General features: G+C 35.2%; 2 protein-coding genes across 3 annotated transcripts in view; one reads left to right on the top strand and one right to left on the bottom strand.

The window, feature by feature from the left end:
* Positions 1–82: 82 nt before the first annotated feature.
* Dipk2a (divergent protein kinase domain 2A) lies at positions 83–20,598 on the bottom strand. Its single transcript, XM_063249142.1, has 3 exons — positions 19,695–20,598; positions 6,276–6,579; positions 83–2,860 (listed from the first exon to the last, which is right to left on the bottom strand). Exons 1-3 carry the CDS (start codon positions 20,349–20,351, stop codon positions 2,529–2,531), a joined length of 1,293 nt encoding a protein of 430 aa, XP_063105212.1. The 5' UTR covers positions 20,352–20,598; the 3' UTR covers positions 83–2,528.
* A 103-nt stretch (positions 20,599–20,701) lies between these two features.
* Positions 20,702–26,770, top strand: part of Slc9a9 (solute carrier family 9 member A9) — a 691,893-nt gene continuing 685,824 nt past the window's right edge. Inside the window, exon 1 of one of the 2 annotated variants that reach the window (XM_013159812.3) lies at positions 20,702–20,827. The gene's annotated coding sequence lies outside the window, so the exon portion shown is untranslated. Of the gene's footprint in view, positions 20,959–26,770 lie in introns of both variants that reach the window. The other variant, XM_063249139.1, reaches the window with a different exon arrangement.

Genomic DNA, 26,770 nt, shown 5'->3' with positions numbered 1-26,770 from the left:
AAAAACACATGTGAAAGGAAAATCTCATTTTTCACTCAAGAAAAATGTAAATAATTCAAGTCAAGAAACAGCCTGAAAAGGATGATTCTTAAAGTATTCTTTATTAAGATCATTAAAAGTTGTAGAAACAACTTTCTATTATAAAGGCACAGGGAGACAGTTTTGATAAAATATTCAAATTAAACAGTAACTTACAGTACAAAAGACAATTTTAATGCACATACAAACCCCAAATGTCTGATTCAAAAATATTTTACTGCATCTATTAATGGGCAATGATTAAAAATATAAATTGCTGCTGTATAATAAATATCTAATAGTGAATATATTGATAGCAAAGTGAACAAAATATTTATTGCTTTTCACATACATATTTTTCCCTGTAATTTTAAATTTCTAATTCTTCTACTCTCTTCTCAATCTTTTCTAAAGTTAAAGAAATTCCACATAATCTCATGGGGGGGGGATGGTAGTTATAAAAACCTACCTCAAATAGTAGCAATCACTGCTGGCAGTGTTTTCCTATTCTGAAATCACAATTACAATCACTCATCCCAAAGGTAAGATAAATGTAAGCTAAGTCATTGTAAGTATTCATTGTAATGAATACTTATGAAATATAAAAGATGTCCCCTTTTGAAATTATATATTTTTAGTTTTGAGTCAAGAAGGAAATGTTGGACAAGTGATTTTTTCTACTCCCTTCAAAATCTTTTCAAAGTTGTAAAAAGTCATCTTAGTAAAATTCTTTAGCACTTAAATGTTTCATTGAGAGCTATGCAATGAACTGATACATAAAAATTAATATAATGCAATCTACTTTATAATGGGAATTTCTTATTCTTTGCCAGTTTTAAAACTGGAAATACCTTTATTAATTTCATGTTTCTCTTTTTTTGCAGCAAACTAATTTTAGATGGTTTAAAACTAATTTTAAAAAGTCAAATAATGTGAACACATCATTGTAATAATATAATTTCAACTTAAGACATAGCTACATTAAAGTATTTGATAAAGTTATTTAACTATATGACATGTTCAGTGTATAGCAGCTACTGCTGTGCCTAGCACAAAACCAATGCTCAATAAATAGTTACTGAATGAATGAAAAACAAAACTTGGCTTTGGTTGTAGATATTTTAATTATTTTCTGACTTCTGTAAAGTCAGTCTAGAATTAACTACTGCACGCTACACCAAACTTTGCTGTAAACATAATAACTTCAAACAGAAAAAATATTACATACATTAGTTATAATCAGAATAACTTTTTAAATAGCCTACAAATATCACAATTTACTGATTTTGATCCACATGGTTATTTAATATTTTGATGTTTAGCAATTGGGTAAAGACCCCACTGGGCAGACTGGCTAACAATCTGCTATATAGTAAAAATTATTAGCCACCAATAAATAAAAAGGTTCTGCTGCCTGGTCAAATTCAATGACTACTATTTTAATTTTGCAAAACTATCAGTTGCTAGAAGTCTAAAATATCTTTAAGTCACATATTCTCAAAAACAGTAGCCTGTCTTAAAGAATAACCAAGAAGATCTGAATAATGACAGACCTAAAATATTGGAAATAGTGTAATAAGAATCAGGTGACCAATTCTATTTTAAATTCTAAACATAGGACTAGGTTTAGTATTTCTTTGGCATATGCATTACTACCTTGGACTAGTTAGCATTTTAAAAATATTAGGTTATATTTTTTCTGAACCAAAATTATCAAGGTGTAGATTACTAGTGTACTCTTTTTAAAGCCTTTAGTAAAAGATGAAATGACATTTTGTAACATATGCTGAACTTTGTGTTCAATGTACATTTATAATTACTGGCACAGAAGGATGTAAATCTTTAAACCTGAAATGATGTCATGCAATGGTAAAACCACAGAAGGCAGAGAAAAGTATGTACATAATAAAATATTCAGCTTTCAGAAAAAAACACAGCAAACTAGGGACTCCTGCCCTAATAGTAAATATGTACCGCATAGCACTGAATGAAAACTAAGCTAAAATTTAAATGAAACCCTACAGTAACCTGAATGTGTAATAATTAAAAAATCATAAAAATGGAAAATAAAACACCTATACATTAGAAGGAATAAGTGGCCTATAAAACAGGCCAATCTAAGTTGACATTCAAAGTAAATGCAAGAGATTCACAAAATCATGATAGTAATGCAAACTAAGTTACCAAGTACCCTTTGATACACAAGCCAATGTAACTATCAGACTCAGTTCCAATAGCTTAACAATATTCATTAATCCACTCAGGCATAGGGGAGGGGCAAAGCAGTCATTGATAGCTCAAGTCTCCAAAGTACTTATTTGCAGAAGCATCACATGAATTTTATAGTAATGTCTTATTTTGATGGATGTTAATGTAAGATATATCAGTGCTCATTTAGCATCCTCTGAATATACCACTTCCAAATTCCATTTCTCCAGATAATTTCTGATGGTTTAGCTTTGCCAGTGCTATTTAAATGGAGGAAAGAAAAATGTAAAGTTCACCTTAGACTACCTGACATTATTACTTAATTGTGCCAGATATTCCCTCAGTTCCTTTGCTGCCTGGAATCTGCCATAGCGCTTCTTTGGGTTGGCACATTCATCCAGTAAGGCCTCGAGTCGGCCATCTTTGGCAATTTCAGTTGGTGGATCATGAAGAAGTCCTCCAGAGGTACCACGCCAAGTGGCATGTCTGGATAACAGGTTCTGACAAACAGCATAATAATTGTGGTCCACAGTGACACGAGCACAAAGAATTTCTTTTGAGAATGACAAGCATGCCTCTTTATCACAATCATCAAATTTGCTTTCATACCATACATCCCAATTTTCAGGTTTATCTGTAAAACAGGGAAAAACAGAAAGAGAAATACATTTTAAAAGTTCTCATTACTTTCAAAAATAGAACATTTTAGTAATTAACATTTGTTTATAGTACTATGCATAAAAATTTAGTATAGATGTAAACATTTAAATATATTAATTCACATAACTAGTGGGAATTATCAGTGTTGAAGAAAGAATCACACAAGATCGTTACCACTTACAGCTTCAATCTACTGATATATCATCACACACAGAATCATACAGTATGATATAACACTAAAAGGCTAGAGAAGATCTACTTTTGACTGGAGCTACAGAAAGCTGCATAAAAAAGTACAGCTGATTTTAGGTCTTAAAATAAAACAAGTCAGAAAAGCAATGAAGGAAAACAGTATGCTAGATCCTGCCATGCACTTAAAAGATTGGTCCAGTGGTTGGGGAAACAATTAGAACTTCAGTGTGGCTAGACTGGGAGATTAGTTACAGAGAAGTGATAGAGAGCTAAGCTATAATTAGCAGATTTATGATCATGATTTTTTTCTAGAAAGATAACTGGGTTAAACACCTGAGGGACAAAGATGACAAGAGAAACAACAAGCCATAGAAATATAAAAACCGACTGGAGAAACACTTGAGACAAATGTCAACAGATAAAAAGTACGGATATAGGTAAAGGTTCTAGAGGACAAGATAGGTAATAATAGCATATATGTATTAATTTTTATAACATAAAATAGCTATAAGATATGTATTTAAGTGAGTATGTCACACATGTAAGTCAAACTGGATCTGAAACTTACAATTCTATGGTTCGAAGAATAACACCATATTAGAAAACAATACCATGTATGTGCTTGACCAAGCCAAGGCTCAAAAGACTAGTAGCTAGCTATATAATATGTGGAAAGAAAATGAGTCATTTTAGGTAGAGCAAACTGCAATGGGAAAAGCCCAGCAGTAGAAAGATTCACTCAAGAGACAAAAAGCCATTACTCCTGAAGTCCAAGGAGAAGAGACAGAGGGTAAACTAAATCAAGCAGTATGAAGCCAGGTCACACAAATTGTCCCCCATGAGGAATTTGGATTTTACTTAAGAACAATGAGAAGTCATTAAAATCATATAAGCAAGTGAGAACTGATTTGTTTCTAAAACGTGAGTATTCTAACAGAAGGAAGATAAAGAGGGATAGAATTTCAAATTGTTATTAATCAAGAGTTATTTTCTAAACTAGGCAAGCAGGCACACACTTGGAATTCCTAAGTGGGAGGCTGAAGTGTCAAGAGTCTCAAGTTTAAGGCCAATCTGAGCATTTTTGAGATCCTGTCTTAAAAATTAAAAGAGCTAGACAGTACCTTAGTGGTATAGCACTTGCACAAATCCTACAGATCTCATGTGATAATAGGTAAGTGAGAGAACAGGGGCAAAGGGTGAAAAGGCTTTGGTGAAGGGAAAACAAGAATAAAGATATGCCATGTACAGGAACTTAATAAGCCCACAGTCAATCTAAACACTGTATGCCATAATATGGGCTACGACAAATAACAAGTATGAAAAAGGGGATGGGGAACTAGAGGAGGAGAAAAGGGAGGGAGAGAAGGGAAGAGGGTTAAAAAAACAAACAAACAAACAAACAAACAAACAAGGTGTAATAAGCACATGTTAACCATCCCCCAAGACAACTGTAAATATAAATTACAAACATACCAGTAAAACAAAAAATTGCATTAAAAAAGAAGCTACCAAAAAAATGAAGAGACAGAGACATAGATAAATCAGTAACACTTTTAGGAATAGTTGAAATCAAAGAAAAACAGAAAGAGTTCTTGTATGCACTTGTTTATAGGGAAGTTAAAAAAAAACCTAGAGACTAATGAGTGAAAAAGATGAAAATAATTGATACAAGTTCTCAAAGAAAGATCTGCTGTCTAAAAACAGAAAATAATAAGGGGAAGGGCTGAGGGAGTTGCCACAGCAAAATCTCAATTTCTCTATAAAGAAAAAAGAAATGTCACTTACTAGAAAATGAAAAGAAAAAAAAAAGAATGAATGAAGGTCTTTTGCAAAAAGGCTATTTCCAGATCCTACTGGAAGATATTTGAGAAGAGCTGGCCAGAATTGAAGTAGCACTAAAACAATGCTCCTGTATGAAATGCAAACATATAGAAGCTATATAGTTAGATTAAATAAAGTCAAGAAACAATATAAAACTAACATTTTTTTTCTAAGAGTATCTATGTAAAATGAAAACAAAAGAATTATAAATACTGGAATGAAAATGTGAAAAGTTTAGGCAAATGGCAAAATCTATGAATACACTAAAAATGACTGACCTGTACACTTTTAAAAAAGAAAACCATTGTGTAAGTTACTAAAACATTCACAGAAGTATGAAGAGGTAAGTGGAAAGTGGAATATGCCAGTAGGGCATTCATTTTTTATGTGAAGACTTCTGTAGCAAGAAATAGCACTTTTCAAGGGTAAGCAAAGAATCAAAATGTGCAGTGAGTAAAACCAAACACTTAACAGGGTAATGCTAAGATCATATGACACTGTCAATATACTACTGCCAAAAGCTGTATTCCTCAGGTGCCACAAATGTGCAGTTTCTGCTAATTCAGCAATACTTACTTCCCTTCTACCACAGGAGAAAATGGGATGGGATTCAAAATATAAAACAGAACAACACCCTTCAATTTATTTTTCTAAATGAACTGGTTCTAAACTACAGGTTTTATCCTTGACACATTAAATTTTCTATGGTATTGGATTTTCAGAACACTTCATATATTCTTCCTTTTTATCCTGCAGAGAACTCGGAAAGAGATGGAGAACGTTTTGGGTAAAATGCAATAATCAAAATATCAAACTAAAATCCAATCTTTGGTGTAAGACTCATCCAAATAGTTAACAATACCTGTTAAGAATCCAAGAGAATAAAACACAAAACATCACTATAAGAGACGAAATGTGAAGTGTCTCTGGAAACCTGTAACACTATAAACTTTATAGACTCCTAACACATAGAATGTAGCACACAGTATGTGAAAGACATGTACATACAAACACATGTATGTGTGCAGAAACGCACAATATATTTGTGTATACTTGAACCCAAGATATATTTTACAATATATGAAGAAAATGACTAAGAGTGACAAGTTTAATAAATATTTATTTGCTGATACGAATTATATAAAGTAAAGAAAGATACAAGGTTGTCATCTAAGGAGACAATTCACGGCTCACTTCATATAAACATCACTTTGACACAAAAAATGTGCATTATAATATAAATCTCAAATTTATATACTAGGGTCAGGGATATAGATCAGCAGCACACAGCCTGCCTGCCAAGTACAAGGTTCTAAATTTGATTCCCTGTACCAAAAAAAAAAAAAAAAAAAAAAAAAAAAAAGTAATATACTTACTTTGTCTAATTAATCTTTTGTCAGCAACCAAAACATTTTCAGCATCCACAATGATTACCTTCCCATCTCGAGGACCAACTGCAAAATTGTCAAAGCTGACGTCCAGGAGGTAGAGTGCAAATTCAAAGTCATTGTTTGTAAGTTGCTCTGCTATTTCCATTAATTGCCAAGCAAGGTCAACTCTTTTCTCCCATGGTGCATTGAAGTAACTCCACAGTTCTTCTCCAATGTAATTTACAGCCACCATTCTTCCACATGCTCCAAGATATTTTGCAAATGGCCAACCCTCATCCGAAGGAAAACTCTACAAAAGAATGACCTTAATATTATAAGAGACTGTGATGAAGGAGTTACAGGTTTCTCTCAAGACCCTCTCAGCAGAGACTGCTACCTGAATAAGTTTCAATTTCCTTATTACAGCTAACAGTTCATTAGAGATAAATCTCATTTCTTCTGTAACTCTTACCTTTACACTCCTCTAAATAAACACAGTGATACCCTGATATTTATTGTTAACTGATTCTAAGAGTCATAAAGATAATAAAAGCAATGAGGATCAAACTATTTTGGGTGGGGGTGGCTGAAAAGGTAGCGACATGGAAGGCAATCAACACTGACAAGTTCAGTGTAAAACAAGCACTGGAACAAAATTTTTAATGTCCAAATGTATCAAGTACCAAATTCACACATTCACACAAGGAGTTTCAGAGCACTGGAACTCCAAAGTATAATTGTAACTTCACATTTTTAAAGTTACAGTCTCTGTAGCCATAGATTTTTTTTTTTTTTTTTTTTTTTTTTTGTCTTTTTCCTTTTTATCGGTACCAGGGATCGAACTCACGACTGCCTGCTTGTAAGGCAGGCACTTATGCCGCTGAGCTAAACCTCCAGCCCCTCTGTAGCCATAGATTTTTATTTTAGGAGACCAAACACCAAACAAATTATTATGAGTAGGATGTCATTGCTAAAATGTGACAGAGGCCCATGACAGCATTTAATAGGTACCTGAGCTATTCCAGAAGTGGTCAGAGCCTAAAGCAAGGCAACAACAAACCAATTCATCAGTGCAACCCTTACTCTAAGCCTCAGGTTAGTCTTATTTTCCTTTCTCTGACCACAACATTTTCTGTTCACTATGGCCCAGCTTAAAATTATTTATTTAATGAGTTTTATAACTAAACTACAAATGAGCACTGGAGAAAAAGGATAGGAAGTCATATTCTAAACTTCCTATATAAGACCACAGGTAAGTTTTGAGAGCCATTCTTCAGTCTAGGAATCTTGCCTTATATTGGAAAAAAAAAAAAAAAAACCTGCAAGATGTTTACACAACCATTAAGGAGGACTGAGAAGGTAGTATTAAGTATAATCTCACAATAAATCACTGAGTATAAAAGTAGCCTACTTTCACTATTAAGTACTCTAAAGGAAAGAACAAGAAAAGAAAGAAAAGAATGTATGTATGTAGGTATAAACATATAACTATGTATGTATACGTATGCAAGATAAAATAGCAACTAGTAGCAATAGAACTAGTCTGTTAGTTCATCATAAAAGAACCATTTGTGCTGTCACTGTTTGATTGCTTGATCACTTTTTATGCTTAGATATTATAATCTGAACTACTTCTAAGATCACAATATGCAATATATTAACTAGTGTTGACTTCTTACTGTTTTTTGAAATTCTGTATTATTTCTATCCTTTTTTCTGTTTTGATTTAAAAAAAAAAAGCTAAGCAATTTTTTGCATACATTTAAAGTGCCAGCAGTGAGGCTCTTTAAATCTTAATAAAGTAGGCAACATTAACTTTACCTTGAAACAAAAGGGGCTTTTAAAACTTCATCCCTAATTCTCGATTTTCATTTGTGCTTCAATTTAAGACTATTAATGCATAACAATCTTTTCATATATTCACAATTTTCATTTTTGTGATAAAACTGTAATTCTATAAAAAAACTGAGATACTATGAATCTTTAAATACAGTAAATTGATACAATTTTGGTACAGACACTGTATTAATTAAAAACTAGAGTTAAGTACATTTTTAATCTTATGCTGAGGATTTCTTCTAGGGATTAGGAAAAAGTGCTCATGTTCAATGTGTAGCACAAAAACTGATTTCTAACTATTCACTATTTTTAACTTTGCCTGCCAATTTAAAATACCTATGACCCTGACAATTTAGTTGCACAAATGATTACAAAAGGTTTAACTATTTTTCAGAAGTGTTCATGTAGAAGTCCCTGATATTAAAAAGTGCAAACACTAAGAATAAGTAAATATGGGAAGTAATATAATTTTGCCATGAAAAAGTAAAATAAAACACTCCTCCATATACTATCGGTGTATTTTCACATGCTATCTTGTAGAACTGATACACACATAGCTTTCTGAAATAAAATGGTCTTTGACAACAGGAGAAAAGGGAACTCTGCCAACATCTGCACATGTACAAATGCCTCCTTGTTTTTGGAGCCCTTCCAACTGGCAAGCAACAGTCACATCTACACTTCATTACCCAAGTCCTCCACAAGAGAGGGCAAAATGTATGAACAAATGTCACAACGAGCAACTTTATATTTATACAGTGATTTCTGACAATTTTAATTGAAATCCTGTTATGTCTCATATTAAGAAAAGCACTACAACTCTTTCATATAGTTTGCTACCTAATGTTTTTAAAGAACTTTAATAAATTCATTTGCTTATATGACAAGAATTTTTCACTGTATAATTAAAAGAGTCAGATTTCATTAATGAGAATGGAATTCTATTAAACACGTAGTAGTATACAAAAAAATGCTCCAGGGAAGCCAAAGTATTTCTAATTTTCATTTGAAGCAAATGGCCAAGCAGAATTTAAGAGAGAAAACTTTAAAACATCAGAGCTTGGATTTAGGGTAGTTTAATATAGGGACTTACATTTTCTTATGTAAAACAAAAATTTAAAAAAAAAAAAAGTTTCAAACTGCCTAACCACAATCTGAAATAATGAGATAGTTAAGACTGTATAAAGGCACACAATAGCTTGATTCAATACCCAAACAGTATCAATAACAATAATGTATACACTAATAGTATTTTAAAACCAAAGTTTCAGAAACAAGTAAACAAAACCAGTAAGGTCATCATCCAGTGTAAGAAAGAAAAATTAAATGGAGGTGATAGTAATATACATAATTGATATTAAAGACTAAAAAAAGGTAGATACTCTATTGTATAAAATATTTAACAAAATTTCTTAAAGGGCAATATAGTACATTATATAAATAGTATAACAAACGAAAATACAAGGCTAAATTTTGATGTCTACATTATCTACATTCTACTCGCTACAGCTATGGGAAAGTATAATTTCTTGGTTTCTTCCTTTTAAAGCTAGGGTAGTTTTTGTGCCACCATATTTATCAGCCAATCCAATGCTCAAAGAAAAAAAATGATATGACATGTCATATACTAAGCAACTGCATACCATAATGTAGACATTCATCAAAATGTGCTTATTTTCTGTACGCCTACCAAAAGGCAAGTGGTACCTTCCAAACATAACTACTAAATTAAAAAAAATACCTTTACTGCCCTCTAGTAATTTCTAATTCATCATGAAGTACACAAAGTAGTTACCAAACTATAAAAAAAATGGAGTGCAATGAGAATGTATACAGTACTCATAAACAGTAATAATGCAAGAAATCAAAAACATGTAACATAAATATAGCACTTGATGATGCTTTTTTAAAACAGAAAAACCCCTTCATATTCCAAAGACTGAAATGACCTATCACTACCTTAATCAAAACCATGTCATTATATTTTAATAATTATAAAGGGGAGAGGCAAATTCAAACTCAATGATAAATATAATCCAATCTTATTAGTACAGTGTTAATTTGCACAGTCATATGTTAAGTAAAAGGCAAAACCAAAGCAGCTATAATTCTTTTTGCGAGAGTCAAAATGGATTAAAAAGAGGCTCAGAACTTTTCAATTCATTAAGAGTTTTTACAGATTTTAGACATGCTATGGAGAAACAACTCCAAGCAAACATTATGCTATGAAAACAATGTGACATTTTTTACAAAGATCAGTAAAATATTAAGACAATAAGAACACTCCATGTGTATGTTAAAGTGATGAAGAAAAAGGATAGTAAAGCTATAGTGAAATGAATGAATAAACAGTTTGAAGTAACAATCTGAAGAAGTAAGGAAAAGATCACGTTAGGATTACAAAATAAAACACAAATTCTTCAAATTCACTTCAAGTTATGACAAAAACTATGTCAAAATCATGAAGTTTAAGATTTTCTTAGATACTGGAATCAACTATTAGTCTATGATGTAAAACATTATTACAAAAACAAGTTTATAAAATATCACAATATAAACTCTGATCAACAGTTATCATCCTAATTAAGACCATTTTATTCTAACATGTCATAACAGCCACGAAAAAAAAATAAACATGGATGTATGAATAAAAATATGTAATAGTATTTTCTGAATTATTTATTTTCAAATAATGACATGAAACCAACAGATTAAAATTAGGTCAATTTTAACAGTATTTGTGTTCTACTGCCCTTTCTCTCCTGTGTGATCAAAAAGAGTGATGGTAAACTAAATTTAAAAGATTAAAATTTCTTTCATACCAAAAATATGTATTTTATAATCATTCATTACTTCATAACGTTCCATTAAAAGGAACATAACTTTTCAGTTTACCTAAAAAAAAAAAAAAAAAAAAGAATACAGAACAAGACATGTATTACTACTCACAACTGATTTTTTTAAAAAAGGAATTCCTACTAAAAAAAACTACTCTCAAAAAAGTCTGTTAATAATGAAAATATACAATCTAAAATCTGATCATCAAATTTTCTATATAACTAGCATTTCCACACAAAAACAATATGAAATTTAAACTTTAGAACTCTCTTAGAAAGTAATGTTACCTAAAGCATTAAAAATGCTAAAGGTTCAATTTAAAGTTTATAAGTATTTCTAAAAGCCCAAATTTGAATGAAATCCCATTGTGGTAATGCATGTTATAACAGCTGTTCATACAGATTAGTCAACAGCACTGTGCTGGTGACAGACTAATGTGTTCACAGTTTTGTGAACTGTCTGGAGAGGGAATATAGTAAAATTACTGGGTTGATTTAATGGTTACCTAATTTTTGCTAGAATTTGTCCATGACCTTAGCTTCTTTATTTATACTACCAAGTAATGGCCAAAATCCATTGCAAACATTGTAGAAGCTTAACAATCTCAAGATTTTTAAGTCGTAGGATATGTTCCATTTATTATGAAATAACTTTCTGAATGCCATTTCCACTCACCTCAAATTCCAGCAATCTTAAGCTATGCCTTGAAAACAGTAAGGCTGTGTTAACCACCGAATATCATGTGTCAGAATTGTCTCTAAAACTGAAATCCAATGTTAAAATACATTAAGAACAAAAAAATGTAAATTTACAAGACATAAATCATATTGTAAAATAAACGGCTTAAGAAATGCCCTCTAAAAAGATCCCATTTAGCTACAAGTTTTAGATATGCAAAAAAGTACCAAGTTCAACTGACCCTTTCGTACTCTTACCAGCAACTATGACCTATATTTCTATCTTGAATTACAATATAACTACCAACACTATATTCAAACATTTGCTCCCAATAAGAACAAAATTTCAAAGGGTAAAAAAAGATAATTATAAACTTTTTCTGGACTCAGTAACCTAAGAACATTATCTTTTTGTAGCCAAGACTGATATCTCAGATTGACAAGTAGAACAGTACTAACTTTCTTGGTTCTTTAAAACAAATTGAATTCACACAGTTCCTTGCTTACAAGTAATGTTCTCCTGCATTAAATATTTGGATTGTGGTTTTAGATTGGTATTCTTGTTGCCTTAAATTTAAAACAGCCAAAAAAAAACTCTTGGTTCATTCAACCTATTTGTTCTCTGGGTTTTCTCACCATCATAAACAGTCATGTAATAACTGCTCAGGCCTAAAATCGAAGATAGCCCTTTATTTTTCCATCCCCCATTTTCCTTAAACACAACAGCAAGTCCTAAGAACTTTTTCTCTGAAATACATTTGGACTGACTGCTTTTCACAATCACTACTCCAACTTCTTACTCCAAATCAGCAAGATCTTTCCCACCCAGATTTTCTTTCTCCTTATAAATCCATTCTCCACAAATCAGGCTTTGTAAAACCACTTCTAACTTTCCCACTGCTTTATAAATAAAATCTTAGCCCATTGAGCATGGTACAAAGGTACATAGGATCTAATCCCTGCCTACTTCTTTCTTGTATTCTACTTCCCTACTCCTGTGTTGATCCTATTTTAGAACCTGGAGATTTGCCTATATCTTACTCCACAACTCTACTCAGCACCACTGACTTTTTCTCATCACTCACACCTCAGCTAAAATAGTGCTCTTTTCACCACTCATTTTAAACTACTCCATCTACAATCAGGGAATCTAATTTTCTTATCACCAGAGATGTTCTCTTTATAGTATGTAATACACAAAATTATCATGCTTTTTGTTTCCTGTTCACACTTAATGTTCCAGAAGGCAAAGGCAAACACGCTCGGGCTGGTCTTCCTACTACATCCCAGGGATAAAGAGATCAGTTTTAGGCACTATTGCAAATACTTGTCAAACCTTTTCACATCTAAAACCCCAAAAGAATACTAGAAGAGAAAAATATGAAGATCTTGAAGCCGTATACTTACTTCAGATAATAATCTTTTAAGGCTTTAAGAATGCTCATATATAACTAAGATGTAATCTCTACTTTTTAGTCTATCATTCACAAATGTATTAAATTATTAATTATAATGACATACAGAGAAAGATAAACTACTTGTATTTATCCAAACTCTTTTCCTACAATACTAATTCTATTCATTTTATTCCATCTGGGACAAGTCCCTAACCCATTTTTAAATTACTATACCCAATACACTTGTATTATATATTTCCCAAACAGATGTCAGTACTAATGAATTTATGAAAAGGCTACAGTTGTATAAAAACTAAATAAACTCACCTGCAAAGAATATATTGTAAAAAGCTTTACAAGATATATATATATATATATATATATATATATATATATATTTACTGCCTTAACTCCTTAACTTTTAAAACAATCTTACTAGATAAAACTAACATCCCTATTTTACTAATTTAAAAACCCAGGATCTAAAACATTTAAGTGATTTGCCCAATGTCATCCAACATCTTTGTGAAACTACAGAATATGAATCACATATTTAATTTTGTCTTGTTTTTTAACACTGTCTGTTATGATTTAGATCTAAAATGTCCCTCAAAGCTTTTATGTTCAGAGGGGAAAGTTCTGGAAGGTGTCTGGATCATGGCATCATCTGGATCATCTAATTTCACAGCCAAATGTGCTATGAGGGACGCCTGATCAGATCATCAGTCACAGGGGCATATCTCTGGAGGGTGTATCCCTCTCAGGCTAAAACCCTCTTTGCTTTATGGCTGCTATGCTGTGAGCAGCTTCCTACTATCACACCCACTGTAGGGTTTCTTGCCTTGGAGCCAGCAGAGTCCATGGACTGAACACACTGAAACTGTGAGCCAAAATAAACCTCTCCTCTTTTAAATTGCAAGCTTTGAGTACTGTTCTCAGCAATGGAAAAGCTGACTAATATACTGTCTGCATTGCTCCTACCACCCCTTACTCCTATTTTGGCAAAATTCCATTCAACCTTCAGGTTTCAATTCCTTCCTGAAACTTTCCCCAGTAATCATTTTTATCAAGATTTACCCAGTCTCATACTACATGATTCCTCTGACATTGTGCATATATCTTTATTTCAGGGCTTGTTTAAGCTGCATTGATTGTAATTATACAGTATTACATATATAAATATACATATATATACATATATATGTATATATATGTGCCCAACCCGTCACATTAAACTAAATGGTCTTTGTATCCTTTCAATCCAAAAGCTCTGCAAGATGACCACTTGCCAAATGAACACACATCCTGTTTAGACTCTATATTTAAAAAGCTCCCAGATATTTCCATAGATAACTTCTTACCAGTAATCTGTAAATCATATATAAGATTTTAGTATGTAATTTAATAATTTGCAAGGTCTACAAGTAGGATGAATGACTATCCTTGCCTCATACTAGTAATTTTTGGTCTTAAAACACTTTACAACCATCTACTAAGGTTAATCATATATATAAGAAAAATTCAGGCTTTACATTCTAAGGCCATTATCAGGTCAGTAGATACGTAATGAGTGGAAAGGGAAGAAAGAAATCAGCATTCTACAAAGAGCAAAAGTTACAGTAGCGTGGGAAGTAGGGCAGAACTCACAAGCTAGGAAAAAAACAATAAAAACCAGTTTGAATATCCCCAGAGAAACTGGCCACCCAAGTCTAGAAAGGAGAATTTCACTAAAAGGCAAGCTTACTATTCTTCGGCAACATATGTAAAGAATACATACTAACCCATACAGTGCAGATATAAAGAACAGTTTAAAGATTAGAAAACACAGAAAAGACAGTATTAACAATGGTCAAAATACAGAAAAATCCAGAGTCTATACCAAGAAGGTAAATGATTATGTTCCACTGGTCCTGAAATGATGCCTTCTTATGGAAGATTGTCTTGTTTCTAGGGTCTTTCTAAATTAAGTCACCCTCCCTTTTTGAAGTAGGTATTTACTTAGGTTTTTATTATTATTATTATTATTTTTGTTTTCACAAAACTAGAGGTTGAACCCACAGACCTTCATACTAAGTTACATACTCCTAATCCTTTAAAAACTTTTTAAACTTTGAGATGGTGTCTTGGCTAAATTGCCCAGGCTGGCTACTCAAATATACTAAGATTTAAGGCATATGCCATCTTACCCAGCTTTGTTATTCAAATGTCAAAAGTGTCAATCTGAAATGAAAAACTAGAGCGAGTTCAAAAGCTTATCAACTTATTAGATAAATAATGCTAATGTATTTTTGAAGCCTAAATCTAGAAATTAAACTACTAAACCAACAGCCATTGGGGGCGGCTCCCTACATTGTTGTTTGAAAAACTATGTGGGGAAAAAGTAGAAAACATTCTTTCATCCAGAAATATTGCCCCAGAAAATGCTTGGCTACATACATTTCTGTTATGTTTTACCCTCAGAAGAAATGATCTGTTTTGTTTTAGCCTGACTTCAAGTATATCAAAATCCTGGGGTAGGAAGAAAAGGCTTAAAAGAAAGTTACTGTTTCTTCCCTTCTGTCTCACATACCCACAAACACACACACAGGTTCTGTGTAATTTCAAGACTAGGCAGGTATAAACACTAACATAAAACATATCTGTAAAATAACTATCTTGCTAACTGCCATGACACCTCAATTTTTAAATAGTCAAACTCATACCCCAGCAAAGACCTAATACCCAAATTCCTAATCTCCTTTTAGAAAACCCTAATTAAACTCATCAGTTAACGCCAACTCAGAAGATACCTCAAAAAACAAAAACAAAAACAAAAAACAAAAGCAAAAAAAAAGACTAAACATTTCCAAACAAAGAATTTGAAGGCCCCAGAATGCTAGGTCAAAATAGGAAAAAAATCTAACATAATAGCCTCATTTTATAAGAAGGAAAGTGAGTCCCATAAAAATGCTCACTTGCTCAAAATGATACAATTAGCTAAATAACAGTAATCTTCTTTGTTTACTTTAAAAACTATTTTCAGCAGTGCACTTTCAAAGTATTTCTATACTTTGAAAATCATATAAATCTATACTACATAAATCATTTAAAACAAAAATGTCATTCACTCAAAATTCTCCACAAAAGTTCATTCCTTAATGTAGGAAGAAAAATCTGTATAACTAGAAATATGGCTGATAGAATCACTGTTTCTAAAATGATTCACATGTCAAAAAAGCTACAAAGCAGCTAGTCAAGTATACTATTAGATAAAAGTCACCACTTTTACCTAGTTATTAACATCCATTTAATGTTTATATACCAGGTATACAATACAAATGTTTTACATATTATTTTTCTATTTACAAGAAATAAAATGACAGTTTTGTTAATATTAAGGCATATGTTAAAACCATGACTCAGAAAATGTAAGGCAAATTCTACAAATACAATATTAAAAGTAATTTTACCACTCCCATAACTAAACTCATTCTTCATCTCCTATAAATAAGACCATCTTCAGTATTTCTAGTTCAAAGTCAGAGATACTTTCTGGTCTTCAAAAAATCCAGAGAGTATATCTCTGTCTCTATCTCTCTTCTCCTTTTCCCTAAGTACACACAGTCCTTTGCAAATTCAAGAACAGGAACAAATACTACAGAAAATTTAATCAGTAAAATAACACATTGTCTTGCCAATTGCACCTCAATCTGTGAATATTCCAAGACTGTTACTGCACAACACAAAAATCAACAAAGCTCCCCTCCCCAAGTTTTTTTCTATAGGATTATGACATACTTGGTACTAAAACACTTCTCTTGGTAAAATAAAAATGTTGTAGAGGAAAAGAAAGTATCACAGTAAAAGATAGTAGTACTCATTATCTTGTTAGTTTAAAATATTTTCTCAGAAGATAATTCTGTGGTAGAACAACTTTCCTACAAGCCACAATAGTTGCTGTAAACCTGTAAAATCATCCAACACCCAAACTGCTTCAATTGGGAAATTTGCATTATAAACCTACATAAGACATGTATACATGCATGTATCTTATAAACTATTATGTCTCCTTTCAAGACATAATAGAAACTAAAAAAATTTTTTTAATTTTTTTCTAATCAGAATAAACCAACTTCTAAAGAGTAGTTTGATGAAGTTCTAATTTTTTTTTTTTTCCGAGTAGTTAATTTTGGACAACAGAAGATAAAAAAAAAATTCTAGTTTGTCAAAAACTGTTGAAAAATTCAACGAGTGGCTCCCTCTCCTGGAAATGAAATGTGAGTTCTTTAAGCTGTAAAACACATATTGGTACCCTTGAGACATTTTTAAAACTTCCACGAAGCAAAAACATTTAAGTAGCCAGTTTTAAGTAATTGATATTTCTATCTGTGTTTGTGAGCATTTTAAAGGTTCTTTTCATTTTAGTTTTATACCATCACCAATCCTCAATTACACTACCTACATTTGGAACTTACTGATTTTTAACCAATAATAGAGTGGTTTTATAATGAAAATAGCTATTTAAAGATCTTACTTTAAAAAGTCATACTCTACTTTCTTATCAGATTAAGAAAAATAACATGCCAATATGACCGACTGTTAGTAAAAACTACAAAATTTAGCATGTAACCAGCTATGAAGCGATAGTACTGAGAACTGGGTTGTCTAAATTAAAAATACAGTTTACAAATGTCATAGTCTACAAGGTTGATACACATATCTCATCCTAAAAACAAACTCATTGTATACTTTATCGATCCACATAGAATAACTGCATCACCAAGTTTAAAATAATAACTGTAATTTTTAACATGGTTATCACCAAGATGAAAATAGTCTGAGAAAAGAGTTAATCTGAAAACAAGATACAAGCACATTATCTCAACTATTAAACAAACTGAAAATGCCAAGAGAACTTCAAAAATAGAAAAGCTTCCTAAATAAAACAGATTTACCTTCGTGTAAATCACAATCCAAATTTTCTCGTTTGGAAGCTATGGCTATGTTTATAAAAACCAGAACCAGATAACTGCTTTAAAAACATTAGCCCTGATATTAGCTATCTCTAATACATCGACTCATTACAACTTGGTAAAATTCTTTTAATAAGCAGTCAATGTTTTAAATGTAGGAAATATGCATTACTAAGATAGGTCCTTACTAAATTTTTGGGTCCCCAGAGGCTTTGACAGACTATCTCCCACAGCAAACTATAGGTAACGTTTTCTTTAGGAAACAATCATACTGACATAAACAATACAATTTTTACCTGGAAAGATAACTTAAGGGAAAAAAAATCACTTAAATTCAGCTGTACGTATATCACAAATATGGACTTGACCTTCAAAGACTAACTAGTTCTGGAGCTTCTGAATAAAGTAAATTTCTTCGAAGAACGTTTAACTAGTTCTATATGCCACTAAGATACAGCAGTATTTAACATACAACCTAACTGTAAAATTAACCCATTACATACACCCTAGGACACCTTAAAATACTAAAATTTCATTTGAAGTTAAGTATTTGTGTTGAGATTATATGGCTGACCTAATCAAACAATGTTGCTTTAGATTAGCTAAAATGGGCAGCAGACAACTTGAAAAAGGAAAACAAATGTTACACATTCCTGACCATGCATTTTAGATAAAAATAAAGTAAAAATCCTCCAGGCATTAATGACATTGTTAGTACCACAGAAAGAGCACGAACTCTATACCAAAAATACTTGATTAAATTTTAAATCATTTCCCTACTGTATTTGAAATGCAGCAAAACTGTCACAAAAGAGGAACATGGTAACTTTTCCTGCAGTTAGCAGGAGAGATCACAATCCCATAGCTGTAATCACTGTCCAAGGACACCAGAGCACTGAAGCCTGGTGGGGAAGTGTAGAAACTCAAGTAACTACTCCAGGGGCAAACTACTTTCTTTTTTTCTTTTCTTTTTGCTGCCACCAGTTACATTATATTTCCCCAAATAAAATAAGAAGGGGGCAAATAAGGTATTTAGGCAAGAGGGGGGAAACTCGGCTCCCTATTTCTTCCCTGGCCTAACATTCACCTCCTTCCAGCAACCCGATTATCAGATGAATAGGCAGGCAGGTCAAAAGATCAGGATGAAAAATTTCCGGCTTGGCCTTTAGCATTCCCTACCAAATCCAACGGTATCTTACTTTTTTTCTGTTTCTCGGGTTCTAATTTCATTGGAATCAGGTCTCATGATAAACTCCAACCCCGGACCACAGTCGTAATCTCTGACCTTATCCTTCTCCCCACCCTTCCCTCACTACTAGATGACGAAGAAATAAAACAAAGAGAGCCTCTGGGGCCGAAGTTAGGCCAGCCACGAGGACAATAAACGGAGGGGGCAAACGAGATATAAAACCCCTCATAAAGCCGCAGCAAAGGTCCGGGGACTCAGGGACAGGACGCTCCAGAGAGTAAAACCAGACAGGCAGCGCGAAGGGCAAAAGGAAACTCGCTGGAGAGACATTTTGGGAGCGTACCAGACGCACTCCCTCTGGCGTTGAAGGATCCGCAGTCAGCTCTAAGCAACACCGCGCCTAGGTGACAGGGGCTTGCTCCTTCCACCCGCTGCTGCCCCAAGCACCCCGCACCGTCCCGCGCCCGTAGCCCCGCGCGCGCGCCCCCCGCGGCCCCTCCCGGAGCGGCGCCCCCGGCACCCTCAGCACCTACCTGTAGCACCAGCGGCTCGGGGTTGAAGGCCAGGGTCAGCAGCAGCTGCATGCGCTCCGAGTCTTTGAGGTTGCGGAGCAGGAAGCTGCCGGAATCCTTGGTCTCGGCGTAGCGGCGCACCAGGCGGTCCAGCAGGCGCTGCGAGGGGCAGTGCACCAGGTCCGACCAGCCCTCCACCGCCTCGGGCGTGAGCAGGCGCACGTCCCCGTTGAGGCGCGCGAACTCCGTCCGGGGCATGGCCTGGAGCAGGTCGCAGCGCGGCCGGCCGGTGGCCCGCTTGCAGATGCTCTGGTCGAGCTGCGCCAGCTCGCGCTGCGAGCCGAGGCGCTTGAGCACCACTCGGCGGCGGCCGCCCTCACGGGGCTCGCCGTACTGCGCGAAGTAGACGTTCTTCACGTTGAGGAAGTCCAGCAGTCGCAGGCGGCCCCACGCCTCGAACACCACCTGCCCGTTGAGAAAGCGGCGGCACCAGCTCGTGCCGAAGCACGCCGGGCACTTATTGAGCTGCAGGAAGCGCCGGTCGGTCAGCTCGTTGCGCTGCCAAGAGGCGAGCAGCGACGGCGAGTGCAGCACCATGAGCACCAACAGGCTGCCTAGCGCCGCCAGCTTCAGCGAGCGGGACAGGCGACCCAGCTTCGGGGGCACTAGGCGCCACATCCCGCCCGCCCGCACAGGGCGAGGGTACCCCCGGGGAACCCCCACTGCGCCGCGGCCCGGAGAGCGCCGGGCAGGGGCCCCGGGAGGGTGAGGCAGTGAGGCGCGGGCCGGGCGGGAGACGGAGTGGGTGTGTGAGAGCCGGAGACTGGGAGCGGGAAGCAGCCGACCCAAACCGGCTGCGACTTCTCCCAGTCACTAGTCCACACAACTCTCGGGCAGCTTCTCCCGAGCTCCCCGCCCTCCGACTCCAGCAGCGCCTCCTCCGAGCCAGCCAAGTTATAGGGGAGGGGGGGCGGAGCGCGGGGACCAGACGGCAGCGCGCACGCGCACTGCTCGCTCTCGGCGCGAGAGCTGCAGCGGGGCTGGCCGGGCGCTGACGAGTGGGGTCCAAGAGGAGAGGGAAGGAGGGACTCGCAGAAGGGAAAGAGGAAGAAGCTGGAGTGTCTCACTCCCCAAAGTAGCAACAGTGTAGGAAGGTGGGAAGGATGAACCCACGCGGCCCTAACGCCTCGCGCCCCTGTTTGTTCACGATGGCTCTCAGGAGAGAGGGCGGGGCGGAGGCGGGCCGGCGAGGCGGAGCCAGGGCGTCGCGCGCTGCCCGGGAAGCGTAAGCGCGGGCGCGCGGGGGTGGCGGTGGGGGAATGCTCAGTGAGGGCGGAGCTCGAGCGTTTGTGGGAGGGGTGAAGTCGCGATCTCTGGAGGTGAAAAGATTTAATAACAGTATTTGGTTGTTGTGGAGTCTTCCTGGCCCCTGCCTGTTGCGTCGTCATAGTGGGAAGGCCTTCTAAAGGGAGAAGGCAGGGAAAGAAAAGAACTGAGGAGAAATCTATTGTCGCCCCTTCCTCTTAGCCGAGCGCGCGGGGCGGAGCCTGGGTGCTTGGCGCCTGAGTGGGCGGGGTCCTAGCGAGCGGGCGGGGCTATGCGGAGAGCTGGGGCGCGGGTCGCGCGCCTCGCAGCTGGAGGCGGAGCTAGCGGGAAGACGCGAGGAAGGTGTGTGGACTGCGTTCTCTGTAGCTCTTCTGTGGAGGCGTTTGAAGTTGCTGAATAAGCCCGAGACTTAAAGGAAAAACAAGATCAAGGAGAATTGGCGTGGCCTTGCGCGCTGTAATCTCCGCGAGAAAGCAGGGATGAGCAGGGTTGCCGTTGCTCCTCACCTGCTTCGTCAGCTAAGCCCTGTAACAGTTTCCTTTCGGGTGAAATGAATTCTCTGTGCCGCCTGGAAAGGGTCCCTGAGGGGCTGGCGGGCTCCCCCGCCCGGCAGGGCTTCCGCTCAACTCGGCAGCTCTGACGCGTTGCCTTGGCGGTAGCCATGGGGACTAGAGCCGGCTGGTGCTTGGATTCACGCAAGATTTTAAAAATAACTCGACAGTGCGGAGCTAAAGCGCTTTGTTGCCAGTTTCAAGAAGCCTATACTGTCTAGGGGTAGCTGCGATGTATTGTATTGTGATGCTTTTTACTTTTAGTGCTAGAAGAGGTAAAATGAGTAACGATGGATCCGGTGGTTCCTGATAACGTTATTAAATACCTGCGTCTTCACTGAGTTGATTTTAGGAGTTGAACAATTATTCAGGAAGACCATAGTAGCTGAGAAGTATAGGTTAATCCTCTGCATACTTAATGAGCAGTAACTGTACCAGACTATCAGATTGATTTGTCTGAGTTTTCTGTATTTTTTGCTTTTAAGTCACCCTCTTAGTGAGGACTAGTAAGATTGTTTTGTCCTTTGTGATCTAGGACTTTAGACATTAAAAACAAAATCTTTGATCAGTTATGTTCAACATAGAAATGAACATATTACAGGCAAATTGGAAGATTTAGACTAAAGCCTGGTACAGAGTAACTAGCTGCCACAACTGAGGGCATTATCAACATTTAGCAGGATTTTAACTTGCCTTGAAGCATCCCAAAATTTCATGCAAGACAGGAACAAAAGTTCAAATTACGGTTTCCTCTGAAGAGTTTTGTATGGTTGGTCTGGAGACCAATCAGTTGTGCTGCTGCTGAATTGTGAACTTTTCAGGTTATTACTAAACTGCACATTTGTTACGTCTCATATATTATCTGTATCTTTTGTAGAGCTGTTTGATTAATACTAGTAATATTTGTTTTAAAACAAAGGGCTATGTACAGTATATTTTATATTTATGTTTGAATTAATGATTAGTCTTGCCAGTAAATATTAAGCTGAGAGAATGGGGGCATGGTAAGAGACTATATAGGACTTCAGGTAACTAGTAACAGGATTAAGATGGGACTACCTCCCTGTATCGAAGAAAACTGAAGTTATTAAACTATGCCTTAAAATTATGTAGGCATCTTTTGCAAAGTTAACTAGTATGCACAAGTTAGATTTTGACAAAATACATACTTTGTGTCCAAGTAGCTTACATTTGTTTAAAAGTTCTGATGTTCAGCTAACTTTCCTAGACATTTATCAAGAATTTAATAGATTATTCCAAAGGAATTAGAGAATCACATGAAATAAACACTGGTCTGAATTACCATCTGAGGGATTAGAGAAACATCAGTAGCTGAATGTTTATGAATGTTAATGTCACGTAACTACAGGATGCTTTTGGCTAGTTGATCATCGGCTTATCCAAAGTTCTTGACTATTATTTTAAATAATAGTAAATAATATAATTTCACAAAGGATAAATAATAGCAAATAATGTGATAACGTTATATTATGGCAAATAATGTAAACATTTTAAATAATAGCAAATAATGTATTTAAATAATAGCAAAAAATGTTTTACAATCACATCACTGCTTTAAATGTATCTGTCAGAATTATAACATGTCAATACTCAATGTTTTTGTAGTTGAAGTTTCATAGTGTAGTGTCTGGAGACTGTTTTGTTGTCATAAACAGGAGAGTGAGGTGTTACTGGTGTATAGTTATAGAAGAGGCTAGAGATGCAGCACAAAATCTTATAATGTACAGAGCAACTCCTGACAAGAAATTCTCTCTCCAAAAATGTCAATAATGTGCCATTGAGAAACCTTGACTTACAGAATTGTGTGATGTAGTCGGGTTTCAAGCATAAAAGTGTTATTGTTTATCATACTTACATCAAAAAATAAGTGTATATTTAAATTTATTGCATCAGTTGTGACCATGTTTATAATGTTAGGTCACTTTGGGGGAAAATTTTTTATTAGTACTGTTAGTGCATAGCTGGTCAAACAACGTAAATATCTCAATTTTGAATAATTAAGCATAAAATACAAGATTTTTTTGGAGTGCATTTATTTATGAGATTGGAAAAATGTTTCCTCATGTAATCTTTAGAATTATTTTCTCTTATTGCTTTTGTTTTGTGCCCTTTCAGTCAGTGTTCTGTTACAGTGTACAAATTCTGCTTCTGGATGGGTAAGAGATACATTTTTTGTAAAAGTTCAGTTACCTCTGTTCTAAAGTACCCGTGAACAGTTTCTGGTATATATGGTTGTTCCATTAGTAGTTATTAGGTAGATGAGTAAACAGTTGAAAGGATATGCACTTTAAGATTAATGTTACAATAATCCAAGCTAGAAATGATGGTATTAGTATCAGATTAAATGTTATTAAAGGACCATCAGTTTACCTCAGCAGCACAAGCACCTGCTTGTGTGAGTTCTATACCCGTTACAAAAAAAAATATATTATTATACACCTAGAAATTATGGGTTAAAACTTGTACATTTTGGATATATAGTATTCTAAAGACAAAGTGAGAAAAATTTGCCCAAGATTTGATATAAACAGGAAACATTAAATATCACTGCATGCCTACAGTACCAAACAACTGTAAATTACCATTTGTCTAAATCTTTGCGGGGGAAGGTCACTATAACAAAAATTCCATAGATTAGTTATAAACACAGAAATTTCTCTTAGTTTTGGGGACTGTAAACTCCGTAATCAAAGTTCTTGTAAAATTTGGTGTTTCCTTATTCATAGATGTGCATATTTTTGGCTGTCTTCACGTGGCAGGAGTACAGAATATGAGATTTCTTTTATCAGGGTGCTATTCACTTCCCAAACATTCTATCTCCAGGTACCATCACATTGAGATTAGGCTTCAACATATGAATTATGAGAGATACAAGCATTCAGATCACAGCACTGCTTACTGACATGGGAGAGACTGAGAGAAATAGGATGAGGAAGATGCGAGTATAATTCTTCTGTCCATTTCCTTCAGTGGCACGTTTTTGTATCTAAATTTAATTTAATTTTATTTAAATTTAATTTTAATTTTGTTTCTAACTTTAATTGTTGAAACCTGTACTTATCTATCAATATATGAATAATACTGTTTATCACTTTCCACTTAAAAGCTCTAAGCAGTCATTTTCCCACAAAATGCTGGGATATTTCCCTTCAAGGTAAACACTTGACAATATTAATAGAAATACTTCTAAGTAGTATTATCTGATGTATGTATATTAGAAGATTGAACTTGCAGCTCTGATTTTGTTGCTAAACTTACTGTGTTTTATACCAATAACTCTCTGTTGAGGCATTTTCTGGTTTCAAATAGTTGGCTCTACTGTTTATAAAAACAAAACTGTCAAGCTCATTCCAAATCTATGAGTTTGCTTGTGATAACTGAGTCAGATTTGTTTAAGATTTGTTTCTGATTTGTTTAAGATAAAGCAAATTAGTTCACATACAAGTGCAATGTTACAATTTATTATTTGTATTTCAGATTATCATGTAATGTAAGTTTTCCATATTGGCTAGGTTATTGAGAGAAATAAATTTTTCAGTGTAGTTTTTAAACTTTATTCAGTTTGCTGTGGTTCAGCAGAGAAAATAATATATGCAAAATTGTCATTTTCATTGAGATCCCACTTGGTAAGATCTTTACAAACGTTAACCCAAGGCAAGTATAATTGTGTAAATTTATGTAAATTAACATTTTTTTTATCTCTCTTATGGGTTGGCACCTGTACTGAATGTAAATAAAAAAACGTAGTATCTTCAACCTAATGGCTCTACAGATTATAAAAGGCAACCATAACTGAAAGTTTAGTGTGTAGCTAATGTTTACAATATATAATCCAGCAATACCAATTTTGGATTTTTTTCTTGTGAAAAGATTTTTTATGAAGTTAAGATTTCTTGTTGTTAAACAATCAGTGGTAATGTCTTATTCAACATAACCTAAAACTATTACTGACACAAGTTAAAGAAAAACATAAAAAATTAAAGAATATACTATGTACAAGGGTTAGCAGGTTTAAAATTGTAAAGACGTATGATATAAAAATTCTAATTTATAATTCAACATAATTTCTATCATACACCTAGCAGGTTTTTAAAAATTAAATTGGCAAGCTGAAAATTCGTATAGCTCTACCTTTGTCTTGAAGAATAGGGCTGCAGGAGTTAACCCAACAGATAGGGGGACTGCATAACAAATCAGTGTAAGATAATAAAATGTTAATGCAGAATAGATGAACCAATCTACAAAATGCACAGTTTTGGCACACTGATGCAGCAATGTGGTGATAAAACCAACGAAACATGAAAGGTGACATGAATGTCATATGGAGAAATATGAGAATCACACTATAATGCACATGAGAGTAGAAATGAGTTGCTGTTCAAGCAATGACACTTAAACTTGAGGTTCCCTCATTTTCATGGGACCCTGTAAGTCAGGAAGTTCCTGGGAGTATTAGGTTCTGGTTGCAGAAGGAAAGCCAAGTTTCAGTTTAAAACTATTTCTCTAGGGCTGGCGATAGAGCTTAGAGGCACAGTGCCTGCCTGACAAGTGCGAGGTCCTGAGTTCGATTCCCAGTTTAAAAAAACAAAAGTGTTTGTGTAAAGATACTTTTGAAGAAAGGGATTTAAATTATAAACCCTCAAATACTTTTTCTTATTCTACATAAATATTGACTTCATACTGAATACTGTATTTATTTTGTATTCTTTTTATGAAATATGAACTGTCACTACCACTTTCCCCAATGGATAAATTTCAGATCTGAGAAATTTAATTTGCTTCTGAGTCAGAAGAATTTATTCCAGCCCTATATTTTTGTTTTTGTTTTACCACTAGCATTAAATTCTGTTGTAGTATTTACCTTCCAGTAGTAGAATTATTTCCTTTTACCTAAGAAGATGACCAAAATAATCACTTTATTATTCTTTCAATCCAAAGCGTGCTATGACAAAAATTAGGTATTTGAACTTACAACATGAATTGCACAAGAGCTTTTCTGAATGCATAATACTTCACTATACAGAAGTAATTTATGGGTACTTTTCATTCATTGCATTAAATGTTAAAAGGATCCATCCTCAAAATAGGTAATTGTTTTTTACCAAGTTTTTAAAAGCAGTCTTCAATGAAACTAGCTTTTGTTTTTTTAAAATACGTATGTGGAAAGAAGAATACAAGGATTTGATTCATGCTAACAGT

This window comes from Cavia porcellus, unplaced genomic scaffold (genome assembly GCF_034190915.1).
Source record: "Cavia porcellus strain 051 isolate PalLab524CR breed Dunkin Hartley unplaced genomic scaffold, mCavPor4.1 scaffold_5, whole genome shotgun sequence".
Classification (NCBI taxonomy): Eukaryota; Metazoa; Chordata; class Mammalia; order Rodentia; family Caviidae; genus Cavia; species Cavia porcellus.
The sequence above is the reverse complement of the archived record's forward strand: the minus strand, read 5'-3'. Positions and strand labels throughout refer to the sequence as shown.